We start from the raw sequence: 13,582 nt of genomic DNA, 5'->3' as shown, positions 1-13,582 counted from the left end.
ATTTCATCTCCAGATCCTTTACTGTTTGTACCATGCTCATGAATTAATTTACTGAACAACTATCTGTTGAATGTGATAGATAATGGAGTGCTGACATAAGCATGACCCAAATGCTCCCCTTGTAAGTGATTTATGGTGTCATGGAGGAATCAGGTAAGAAAGTCAAAGGTTTTAATAACGTGTATAAATGCTGTAATAAAATTAAGCATAGGGCATATTTTGGTTTTGTATATATAATACAATTACTAAAATATAAGTTTAAATAAATACTCCCAATAGTCTAGCAGCTGCCTAGTTATATATTCCATATTTTCCTATTTTGGGGAGTGGATCTGATTTAAAACGCATGGCAGAGTAATAAAGTTATTGTTTATTATTCATAGACATAAAAATATATACAGTGTCTTCTGAAATCCATGACATTGTCTTATACAGCTTTAGAGTTCCAGCTGTCTCTATGTTATTTCAAAACTTGAAATGGTTACATTTATTTTGGGATAACTTCAGTTCAGTCACTCAGTCATATCTGACTCTTTGTGACCCCATAGACTGCAACACGCCAGGCTTCCCTGTCCATCACCAACTCCCAGAGCTTGCTGAAACTCATGTCCATTGAGTTGGTGATGCCATCCAACCATCTCATTCTCTGTCATCCCCTTCTCTTCCTGCCTTCAATCTTTCCCAGCATCAGCATCTTTTCCAGTGAGTCAGTTCTTCACATCAGGTGGCTAAAGTATTGGAGTTTCAGCTTCAGCATCAAACCTCCCAACGAATATTTAGGACTGATTTCCTTTAGTATTGACTAGTTGGATCTCCTTGCAGTCCAAGGGACTGTCAAGAGTCTTCTCCGACATCACAGTTCAGAAGCATCAATTCTTCGGTGCTCAGCTTTCTTTGTAGTCAACTCTCACATCCATACATGACTACTGGAAAAACCATAACTTTGACTAGACGGACCAGGTCTTAATTTTGTCATTGCAATAGGACTATGCTTGGTAGTGACATATGGTTAAAGGAATACATGTGGAAAGTTAGAATGTGGTCCCAGGGAATGCCAGAACTTTAGAATTACCCAGTTTGGTCAGACCCTTACGTTGGAATATAGATTATGATGAAGTCGGAAATAATCACATCACATAATGAGAGAAGGAAAGAGTGGAAATACCACAGACTTACAAATTAAAAGATGAATTCTTCTTTCTTTCGTGGTATTCTCTTAAGTAACTTATTTCTTCTTTTTGAAATATGTGTTTGAACAAGTGAGAAAGTACACTTGTCAAAAGATTAACCAGCTGAGAACCATTGTCAGCATTAATTTTCCTTTAATAAATGACTCTCTGAAGCTATTTAGCAGCCTGTAATCTAGACACAAAGCTGTTGACCTATGATGGATAGTGCTGGGTTTGTTTATAAGCTTTAACTTAAATCGTCTGCTTAATTTCTCCTGGTCAGATCAACAGGATTTGGAGTAAGGGTGGTTATGTGGTTGGAATTAAAATAGCCATAGAAATTGAGCAAAATGATTGTAAAACATTAATGATCCACCATCTTGGTGAAGTAAATTAGAAACTAACAAAATGACAGTCACTTAAACTTCACCATTATCAGAATGTTCAAATGACACAGATAAGCTAATTAAAAGCATTTGTTCTAATTGGGTTTTTGTACACAATCAGTTCCATAGTGTGTCTGAAAATATTGTGAAATAATGTAATTTAACCATATGTAAGCATCTCAGACTTTCATAGCATGTGGGCACTTCCTCTTCCAAGATTGTTTGGCTAACATAATGCTGACTTCTCTTCCTTTTAATAATTAGTTAAAAATAGCATGAACTGTAAAATAGAAAGGCTATCAGTTCGTGAAATGTTCACAATTAGAATGAAATAAAGATCTCCTCATTTGGCTTTTTATGTATAAAACCTGTATTTCATTGAATAAATCGAATTTAAAAGTAGGCCATTACTTGCAGCTGTCTAGTCTAATAGCCAGGTTTGATACATAGCACAAATAGTTACAGTTTCTTTATTCCTAGCTATACTATAAATAAGTTGTAAAGGCAAAAATTGTACTAATATAGTTCTTTCACATACTTCCCTGATTTTGAACAACAAAACCTAACCTGAAAATTATGAATTAAGATTTTTTTCTAATGCTAAAGGCAATAAATAATACTCTTGGTTTTATTTTATAGTTAATAATAATATAGATGAGTGAAGCTCCCCCCTACTTCCTTTTTAAGACAAGTCTAGGCCATATTTTCTGTGCTGAAGTAGAAGTTGCTTCTCCAGTCATTTCCATTAGTGAACATACTTCAGACCTTTGAGAGGCTGAGGAGTGGCCAAACCGTTGATAAAGTTTATTTCTTCTTCCCATCATGTCACTAGGAATGAACTGCCCAAAAGGTGTATAGGCATACCTTGTTATATTGCTCTTTACAAATATTGGGTTTCTCCATTAAACACAGAACGGGTACACAACAAGGTCCTACCGTATAGCACAGGGAGCTATATTCAATATCCTGTGATAAGCTGTAATGAGAGAGAATATATGTATGTATCACTGAGTCACTTTACAGCAGAAATTAACAAGACATTGTGAATCAGCTGTACTTCAATAATAAATAAATTAAATATTTATTCAACAGAAAGAACCAACATTGTGGTAACCTTGACGTGTCATGTGATACTTAGCATTTTTAACAATAAAGAATTTTTAAATTATGTATACATTGTTTTTATAGACATAAAGCTATTGCCCATGTAGTAGAGTACAGAATAGTGTAAATATAAACTTTATATGCACTAAAAAATCTAAATATTCATGTGACTCTCACCTGATTACAATATTCACATTACGGGGGTGACCTGGAACTGAACCCACAGAATCTTCAAGGTATGCTTGCTTGTATAGCAGGAGGAAAAAGAAAAATCAAGTAATAGCTAAAAAGTGCACATCAGAATAATCAGTCTAACTAAGCAATTGTTTTCTTTACCTTAAAAAAGAATCTTTCCATCTGAAATGCCTACTTGTTTATGGGAGAAAAAGACAAGTCCCTCTCTTTGTCCGTCTCATCTATAGATAGTGTGTAGAGAGGGAGTGAGTGAGCCAGAGACCCCAAATCCAAACCTGGGCAGCTGACCCCATGGCTGTTCCCATGGCACAGGTACTGGTCAGGGTACAGGTCATCTTTTTCACACACTATTACTGAATAGGTTTTTCAGGAGAATAAAAGATGCATGGAAATAATAAAATTCACATTTCAAATTCCCATGGTACTCCATGATCTTGCAAAAAAACTTGAGATGAATTGAGTTCGACTGAATCTGTGTGTTGCCTTTGGCTTATGAGTAACCTTCTTAATACTTGACAATTAAAATATTCCAAGAGAGATTTATGCCTGATACAAATACAATTTGGAGGCAAGGTTTTTGATTTGGTTTGGAATTTTCTCTGATTTTATAATCTACTTAAACACTTGAAGAAATGTATCCCTCTGCTTCTATCCCTTTACCCCCAAACCATTCAGGTGTGGGAGCTGCTCGGTCGGGGAACCTCACATTTATGGTAGGAGGAGTCGAAGAAGAATTTGCTGCTGCCCAAGAGTTGCTGGGATGCATGGGCTCCAATGTGGTGTATTGTGGAGCTGTTGGGACAGGGCAGGTAACGTTTTCACATCACTGACACTGATTTGATGATGTAAAATCAGCTAATGTTCATTATTTCTTTCCTGACGACAGTCTGATTCTGCCTTACTCTGTTCAATCTATGGATTTTTTGTTTGCTCAGATTTTCTTAAATTAGAATAAATTAGTTTTCCATCATTCCTACTGGAAGTAAGCAGAGATCAGCCAATTAATTTAAAAAGATGTCAAAAGTTCCTTCATTTCAGACTTTAACATATTTGCCCCAGCGACCACTGAAATTATCCTTAAAATGGCTTCCGTGTGAAGTGCTCATGTTGTCTTATTTGCTGTTATCCACCCTCTAACTTTGTAATTGCTTGCCACAGCTCTATTCGTAGTACTGTTGGGTAGAAGTAATGTATGCACTTTAACTTAAAAAAAAAAAAAACACAACACAATTTTCATTAAGAAATGTGTTATGTTACTTTTCTAGTCAGATAAAGGTGAACGATCACATTGAATCTTGAAATCAAACAGGTTGTTCCCCTCCCACCCAACACTCGCACTCGTCTTCATGCTTTGTCCTGGTCACTGTCCTTTTTTTTTTTTTTTATCATATTCAGGACTATACTGTGATCTTAGATACATCTATTGTCTCCATTCCCTTATCCAGTCAGTCTCCAGTTTCTGATTCTAGCTTCAGTGGCTCTCACTGTTTTCTCTCTAGTTCAGTCCACACATTACCTGGTCTTTCATTGTGTCTTGCCTTGTTTACTGTTCACAGGGCCTAGTGGATCTCTGGACACTGGGTTTACCCCTCTGCCAACATTATAGCCAGAACTAATCAAGATGTTTGTGTCCTTGTAGAGTTCCCAGTTCTGACACTTTGTGTAGATCTCTGTTTCCTACCATGTCAAACTCAGACGCTCTATACTAACTTCCGTAGCTCTTGACCCAGTCTTACTTCTTCCCATTCCTTAAAACCACTGCCCAGGAATCCGTTTCCTTACTGTTCTCAAGAATATCTCATTCTCTTGTGTATGAGATATTTACTTTTTCTCCTGGTCTCCTCCTTTCCCTCTCTTACCTATTTAAATCCTGCGTGACCTTCTGAGAGATGGTTTCAGGTTTCACTTCCTTTCTGCTCCTGCCTTCAGTGATCTGGTGTCTCTGAACTCCTACTGTCTGTCTACAGCTTCTCCCATGCAATTTACCACTTAGTTGTGTTTGCTTGTTCACTGCCTTTTCATTCAGTGTGTTACCACTGTTTCCCCAGTTAGGATGTCAGCCCCATTCCTGAAGGAACAGTTGTGCCACATCAGTCAGTATTCCCTGTCGTGCCTGCACCCATGGGAGTAACTCGGTCACCTACACTTCACGGTTCTTCCCTGGTGCAAGAGACACCCCCACCCCTGTCAGCTCTGGGAGCTTGTGTTAGGCTTGGAGGGAGGTTTGCAGCACCAAATGCCTTTTCCTGCTTGAGAGAATCAACAGTTGAATGCTCTTACTTTTAGAAACATGTAGAATTGGGTGAAGAAATCTTCCTGTGAGTTACGGCTTGAAAATAAATATATTTAATATGTACTCAATTTGTTTTCAGGCTGCGAAGATCTGCAACAACTTGCTGTTAGCTATTAGTATGATTGGAACTGCTGAAGCTATGAATCTGGGAATCAGGTTTGTTGAATAGTACATTTTCATATACTAACAATTTTTACGAGCTTTCCAATTTGATTTCCTGATGTTGAAAACAAATGTTCATGAGAGATAAATGAGTTGATCCAGAAACATTTTGAAAGTATTTCATTATTGAACTTTAATAGACTTTGTTTATTGGACAACCAATAGGACCCTGGAGAGCATGAATATTCTTTGCCCTAAGCCATAAAATGTATTGTGCTGTATATTTGAAGTTACATTATCCTTTTTATATTGGGAGCTCCATTTCTTCTATTATGTCACAATGCAAGAAACACTTTTACTATAAAATTTAAACAATTTTTGGCAGTGTAGGACAAATTTGTATAAAATACAGTTTTAATGTGTAGTGAATTCAAGTGTTAGGCTACCATGTGACTGGTTTTATGTATTTATTTAAAATACAGTCCCTAGTATCTACACTAAAAGGACTCTTGGTTATTTATTCTCAGGATAAACTGGATGGCATTCATAAGACTGCATAGCATAACTCTTCATTTTAACTTGCCTAGGGTTTTACATTATCCTTACTTTACATTAAAAATATATCTTTTCATTGAAATAAAATGGCATTCATACTTTGCTGAAATTGATTTAGGAATTCAGTTTTTCCTACAATGGGGATCATCCTTTAGAATGCTTAAGGTTAATGCCTTAATTTTAGTCTTTAATCTTTTGGGTTAGGAATTTTAAATATGATTAATCACCTAATTAATTTTTTGGATGTTTTGTATTTCATGAATATAATATATATTTCTTATTTTAGAAAATGCTTAATGAGAAAGATGCTTTTATTCAAGTGTTTTCTTCACACTTGCCAGAACTGCTTGCCAAATATATTACAAATCAGAGTAGTGTTTCATATCATAGCTTTTGATAAAAGTAATAAAAGAGCCAAAGGACTTGAGATATTTTTTAAAACACAGTAATGGATTCACATTTCCTCTTAATTACCATATCAAGATGCTGTTGTTTTATTGAATTGCCCTTGTCTCAGATGTTAAACTATCTTGACCTATTAAGTTGTCATGTTGTAATTGAGATAAAAGAGGAATTTGCTTTGCATCAGTGCTAATTGGTTTATCAATATCCTGTACCATTTACATTTTAAAATTGAATGTCTGTAAGATGGTAAGGCATATCTGTACAAAGTCTTAATAAAACTAGTAGTATATAGGAAGCTTTTCAGAGTGCTGTGTCTGAAATGTAGCTAGTTTAGGCTATGGGTCACTTATCATAATTGGAAAACTAGTTATTAGTAACTTGTTTTCATGTCCATTCTTTAGACTAATTTTGTGGAGGGAGACAATGTAAATTTCTGGAACCAAATTGCATACAAAATTAATTGGTATTGACAACAGGATTAAAGTTAGTATGCATTTTCACCTTTAGAATTTTATTTTCGTCTTTCTGGATATAAATGAGTATATAATTAAAAAAGTAGAAGCCTAGGTTACACTATACCAAAATTTCCCTCTATTTTTGCCAGTTTATTTTATATTCTGGCCTCTTACTTTAAGCATCACTGGATCAGAATGTTCATTAGGCATCTTATAGCATTCCTCAAATGTTTTTCCTAGCAAAACTCTTATTAGGTGATCGTTCTAAAATGAAATGTTTGTACAGTAAGTGCTTATGGAAGTCTAACTCCAAAGGCCAGCTAATAAAGAGTAGTATGAAAATCAGTTGAATCAAATGAATAAAATGTATACCTTGGCTACTAGTTTATTATCAAAGAGAAAAAAAAGTGATAAAATTTCAAACAAGTATTAAGAGCAAAAGCAATAAATCTTTTCTCTTATTGTTGGCTTTGATTCACTATGATAAAAACAATATTTGGAAAATATTAAGCTTTCAATGTTTAATTTTCCCAAAACTGCATATTACTATTATTGATCTATATGTGTATAAATGAAATATTTACATATGTACATACACACACACATATATGTCTGAATTCAAAGCAGGAATTCATTATTTTTACTTATGTGCTATAATATTAATAATCTGTAAGTTTGTGGTACTCTACACTGTACTAATGAATTGTTTATTTTCATAACATTAGGATTTTATCAGTTTATCTTACAGAGATTCTCAGTGGTTTGAAAGTCCTAAAAATGATTGCTTTGGCTATTGTCTTTTCTCCATGGTTTACAGACATGGTTTAAAATGACAGGATTGTTCTCTAACAGAGTATAGAGAGCAACCACGATTTATTGAGCTTTGCAAGGTGAAAGAGAAAATTGGCATCAGCAAGCATAAATTCCCAAGTAGTAAATTCCCACAAAGTACTATAGCATCAAAGTGGTTCAGCCACATTTATATTCTGTTCACTCTGAAGTGAAAATTTTCTAGAGCATTAATGTCAACATTTACAAATGGAGTCACTTGTTCCTATGAAGTGATCATTTCTGATTAATTTCATTCTCATAAGGCAGTGTTTTTTTCTGAAACACTGACGTTTCCCTTTTTTAAGTAGAATAAAACCTTATAGTTTTAAACTCTTATTGACCCTATATGATCTTTTACAATGAATGTTTATGGATGTCAGTGAAAGTTTAAATGCTATTAAAAAAAGTAAAGTGTAAAAAGCATTGGTATACAACATATTTTGAGATTCTTTTTTACTGGACCTTTCTGCCTTCTAATTGGGTTCTATTTAGGACTCAGAGCATAGTTTTAGGTACTAAAAATGCCTTATGTGCCTTAGAGAGATTTTGTTCCCATGTACCACATAAGAATAAGGTTGGTAATGTGAGTTTTGTTGTTTTGTTTTCATTTTTCTTCTACCAGAAATTGTGTTTTTGTTTGGTTTTCTTTTTTTTTCCCCAATATGGGTGGTGTAACAAGTTATTTGCATTACCACCAGGGCCCAGGGCCCTCTAGCAACAGCCATATTGTCTGCTTCCACCAAAAGAAGCTTAAAACAGTTAAACTTCTGGAAGACTGTTCAAGATGAAGACTTTCCCACTAACATAATTTTAGCTTCTTGGCTACTGCCCTGAGATGGTGTTGCCTTTTTGTTTAAGTGATGACTGAAACCTCTCAGTTGTATACCCTAATAGATAAAACATATGGCCAAAGGTTTATAATAAAAGTTTGACCAAATTTGATGGCTGATTAAGTGACTACCCATATGACCTAGTGAGACTCAGGGTGGTGAGTCTGGGTGCCTGTTGATGACCACATCCCAGCTCTGCCACCAACTTAAACTTTTCTCATCTATAAAATGACAAAAATAATAGTATCTCTCCACAGTAATAATAGGATCTATTGTGAAAAGTGAAAGTGTTAGTCACTGAGTCGTGTCTAACTCTAAGTAACCCATGGACTGTAGCCCTCCAGGCTCTTCTGTCCATGGGGTCTTCCAGGCTAGAATACTGGAGGTAGCCATTCCCTTCCCCAGGAGACTTCCCAATCCAGGGATTGAACCCATGTCTCCCACACTGCAGGCAGGTTCTTTACCATATGAGCTACCAGGGAAGCCCCGTAATCTGTTGTGAGGAGTAAATAAATTCACCCATGTCAATCTTTTAAAACAGTTCCTGACATGTAGTAGGTGCTTAATACATGGCAGTTATTGACGTGATGGTGGTGGTTAGTATTTGAATCGTACTTAACGTACAATTAACGTTTTTTTCTTCATAATGCTTCTCACTGGCTAGCCTTATATATTTATTTGTTTGTTCGTTTATTGCCTGTCTTCCCAACTAGAATGCAGGCTCTGTGAGCTTTGTCTGCTCATCCATGGCATATAGTAGGCATTCAGTGAAGATTTGTCAGGTGAATGAAGAGGAAAGAGGGAGGGAGGTGGGCAAGGCTCTTCCCCTTGCCTTAGGTAAATGTTACTATCTGGATGTCCTAACTGGCCCAGTCTTGGAGGGCAGGCACAGCCTCTTGTTAGCTGGCAAGTCGGCATAAACTTTGGTGAATAAGGGAATGATTGATTTAAATTGACCTAGTCTTAGATGTTTCATTTCCAGATTGGTTCCTGTGATACACACATCTCAGTTTAGGGATATCATTTGCTGTGTCCTTATATAAACCAGACAGTATAGATACTTACAGAGACTATAAAGTGAGCAAACTTTGTTGGCCTTTAAAAGCCTTGGTTACAGTGAAGGCAAACACTTGGCTTCTCTTGAATTTTTCTTACAGTTTATGCTTCTCTCAAAAGTTCATTTAAAATTCTTGTATTTTAAAGGTGAGTAGATTTGACACAGTGACGTTTATTTGAGTTGCATTATATATGCGGTCAGAGCAATGAATTCATTCTCTGTTTATATCAGAGAACATTCCAGCAATTGTAAAGCCACATGCACGCACGCGCATACTCTCGAACCACATCCAGTGGCAAGTTATTATGGGGACTGACAGACTGTCATCCTTTTGATGGCTTGAGCTGTATATCTCCTGAACAGCAATGGGGCTCTTATGCAGAAAGTATCATATGTTCCCAGCCAATTTACAGGGAAACAGCAATAACATTTTATCATGGTTGAGAGCCCAGTAGCTGCTTCCTATTAAACTTGCCCTTTCAGATACCTGTCTTGGATTAATTTGTTGATTTCAAATGGAAACTCAGTCTTCTCCAGTGAAGCATGACGTTCTAGGATAGACTCCCTGAATGACAATTACTGTGTATTCTAGCTGGTTGCAGACCATTACAAGCCTTGGGCACAGTGGAAGACAGAGGACTTCAGTAACTGATTTTAATATCATGTCTAATTTTAGCTGTCAGTTATATATATGCCAGTGAAAGAATCCTCAGAAAGATGAAATGCAAAACACTTCTAACTTGCTCTTTTTAATGATACACTTTGCTGTTGGGGGTGGGGGGGATGCCTTGGGGAGGAGCGGAGAGGGAGCAGCCATCTCCTAAAGGGTATCAGCATGGTGGGGGAGCATCAGATTTGAAAAGTGATCACGTAACAACTGTCACCTTGTTTTTTGGTGTGCCCCTCAGGGTGCTTCTAAATAGTAACATGTTCACCAAAGAGTTCCATAAATCAGTGCCAGTATTTTTCCTTGAACATTCAAGCAAAATGGAATATAGGGTTTTACGACAGATAATAAGCTGTGCTCCCATTTGGTGAGTATTATAGACAGAGTATGAATTTCTTTAGCAATAAAAAGCATTGTGAGGCACTGTTGAGTCCAGGCTGGTAAGCAGGGAGTATCTCTGCTGCTCAGAATGTGATGAGCCATTTTAAAAGAAAATTTAAATTAGGAAGCCTAAATTACATTTCAAATGGAAGGAAAAAGCAGTGCTTTGGGGAGGGGGTCTTTAAAAATATCCCCTGCTCATAGAACACAATATTTGTGCTCAGAAAATATATTTGCAGTTAAGCAAATTAACTAATTGTTCATTTGGGACTTTATTTTTCATAGTTATTCCCTAAGTGCATTGTGTTTGGGTCATCTGCTACCATAGAACCCTGATAGCCTGATTTTATTTAAAAGAGAAAGAAAGCATCAGTAGCAAATTGTACATGTAACAAATTTGGATCTTTATAAAAGAATGAATGAAACTGTCAGGTTACTTTCCAGCAGAGTACAGTTGAACAGCTGACTTCAATGGAATCTTTATCTGTTAAAATCTTTTAGTAAAAACTGCTCATTATAACATGGCCCACTATGTGAATTCATGTAGATGGCATGCCATATCGTATTCCTTGAATCACAGTTGCTCCTTGAAAGTCTGATTACATAACAGTTGTATGATTACATAACAGTCCTTACCCAACCCAGGTATTAGCCCTTGACCCCACTTGAGCATTTGGAAAAAGGTTTTCCTGGTTGTTATATTCCGCCCTGGAAATAAACAGATATCTTTCAACACACAGGTAATAAGCAGCATACCAAAACACACAATTCATTTAACATTTATATGTCTCTTTTTAATCTTTTTTTATTCTGGAACAGATTCATTTTAAGGAAAAGCAGAAAGTTTTTTTGAAACTTGATTAAAAGATACTTAGCAAAACTGTGCTTCCCAGACTGCACTAAGATACTTGAAATCAAAGTAGTACAGCATTTTAATTCTTTTTTTTTTTCTGGGTCCACATTTGAACAGCCGTTTATGCCATCAGCTCAGTGATAGAACAAATGATGTTTCCGCTTGGGCAGGCTTTGTTTTATCAGGATCAGTAACCTTATCAGCAGTTGACCCAGAACTATAATGCATGCCTCTGAATAGATAGCATATGTCACAGCTCTATGCAGACTTGCTTCATAAGCAAGATGGGCTAATGAAGATTTAATAAATAAGGAAAAGTTTACAGCAAGAAATGTCCTCTTTTATAATAATAATTTCTCATAAGCTCATTTTACTGCTCATGACTCATCTCTTGCATTTATTCTCATAAAAGCTAAAAGAATAAACATACACATAAATGATACATAGACTCCCATGGTACATAGCTTATCTGTCAGTTTTTCTTTCTGAAATATATCATTTGCGAGTAAAGACTTTAGATGATCATCTTGGCTTAAGGTTCTTAGGTGATGCATAAATGCAATAATGTTCAAAACACTAGAAAACCTATGTGTATGATAAGCCAGCAACACTTTTTATGCAATTATATATTGTTTCTTAAAAGCAGGGTAGCACAGGTTTTCTCTCAGTGTAGAGTGTCCTGGCTCAGAAGTGTTTCTTCACTAGCTTTTAACACCCTATAATTTAAGATTGGATTCTTCACTCATCCATCTGCTTTGATTTTTCAAGACATCATAAATGGAGAGAAGATGGAGCACCCTCAGATGTAAATAAGTCACATGTGACTTGTACACTTTGACATTTAACACTTCTTTCCTTTGACCTTTGACAGGTTAGGGCTTGACCCAAAACTCTTGGCTAAAATCCTAAATATGAGCTCAGGACGATGTTGGTCAAGTGACACTTATAATCCTGTACCTGGGGTGATGGATGGAGTTCCCTCGGCTAATAACTATCAGGGCGGATTCGGAACAACACTCATGGCGAAGGTATGGGAAATGCAGTGACTACCCAAGAGAGTGGGGAAATGTGTCATGGTCTGTTCTCCTTCCATCTTTCCCTCCATCATTCTCCACCCACCCGCCTTGCCACTCCCTCCCTCCCTCCCCAGGGCTCACCACCCCACCCACCTCACCCGACCCCACTCCTCCCTGCTTGTAACAAAGCACACCCCTATCCTAGAAGGCAAGATGACTAAAATAGTGACTCACTCACAGGAAATTAGCTCAAACTTAGCTTCGATAAAAACCCTTATCTTGTTCATTTTTAATCCTGGTCTTTTGATAGAGAATAGATTAGGATGTTTCTCTTGTGCTTGGCTGTTTGTAATGTGAGTCGGTAAAATTTTGTTCTTCCTATGTTTTATAATCTTCTTGTTTCTAGTCATTTGCCAAGTCCTTAGAAATGGAAGCAGTAAGCATTTTCTGATGGCTAATAATCTAATGACATTAGATGTACATATCACAGAAGAGAGGATCTTTCTCATGATACTAGATTTCTAAATACATCTTCCTGCTTTAAGAATATGTGTTTATGTGTAAAGTCATTTGAAAAGCAAATTATCAGCCTTCTTTCATTTGTGATTTCAACGTTAGGAAATACTTTTTAGACAGACTTTCAGATTTTTGTGTAGCGCTTTGTCCCATTCTCACTGCCCACAACCCTGCCCTTTACTTTTTGACCAAAGTAATAGTACGAACACCTGGATGTGGTGCGCAGGTCACCCTCATTCGTTCCCCATGATGTTCGTGCATTCTGCTTTTCGACTGTGCCTTGACTTTGTCCACTTGCCCTCTCCACCACCTCCAGTGCCTTGGCTGAACCTCATTTGGATGCTGCCACCTCAGCCCTCAACTGGTCTCCTTGCCTTTCATTCTCATCGTCTCCAGTTCATTTTCCATGACATGGCAAAGAGTGGGCTTCCTAAAATGTAAAAACCTGATTATGTCGTCTCTCCTGTTAAGTCTCTTTTCGTGGTTTCCAGTTGCTTGTAGGTTAAAGTCCGTCTCTGCACGTTTTCTTAAAGGCCTTTGCTCTCCTTCCTGATTCATCTCTGCTTCCCACTCCCCTCCTTTGCTTTAGCCGCATGGGACTCATTTGGCCCCTTGTTTTCCCCTCCCTGGCAGCCCTGCGCCTGGTCTGCCCCAGGCCTACCTCAGTGCTTCCTCTACCTCCAGCCTGACCCTTGGCACATTGTCAGCTCATTTGAAATATTGGTTGGGTGAAGCCAGGTTTGAAACTATGTTTCTTATTTTGTGGA

At 37.0% G+C, this 13,582-nt stretch overlaps 1 protein-coding gene across 2 annotated transcripts in view; it reads left to right on the top strand.

Moving 5' to 3' along the window:
* The window catches only part of HIBADH (3-hydroxyisobutyrate dehydrogenase), a 108,617-nt gene that overhangs the window by 87,509 nt on the left and 7,526 nt on the right, over nucleotides 1–13,582 (top strand). For both annotated transcript variants that reach the window (XM_070369467.1, XM_070369468.1), the window contains 3 exons: nucleotides 3,530–3,663; nucleotides 5,227–5,303; nucleotides 12,155–12,311. In XM_070369467.1, coding sequence (XP_070225568.1) covers nucleotides 3,530–3,663; nucleotides 5,227–5,303; nucleotides 12,155–12,311 — 368 coding nt within the window. The remainder of the gene's footprint in view (nucleotides 1–3,529; nucleotides 3,664–5,226; nucleotides 5,304–12,154; nucleotides 12,312–13,582) is intronic.

Source organism: Bos mutus, chromosome 4, assembly GCF_027580195.1.
Source record: "Bos mutus isolate GX-2022 chromosome 4, NWIPB_WYAK_1.1, whole genome shotgun sequence".
Taxonomy (NCBI): Eukaryota; Metazoa; Chordata; class Mammalia; order Artiodactyla; family Bovidae; genus Bos; species Bos mutus.
This window is presented reverse-complemented; position numbering and strand designations above follow the sequence as displayed.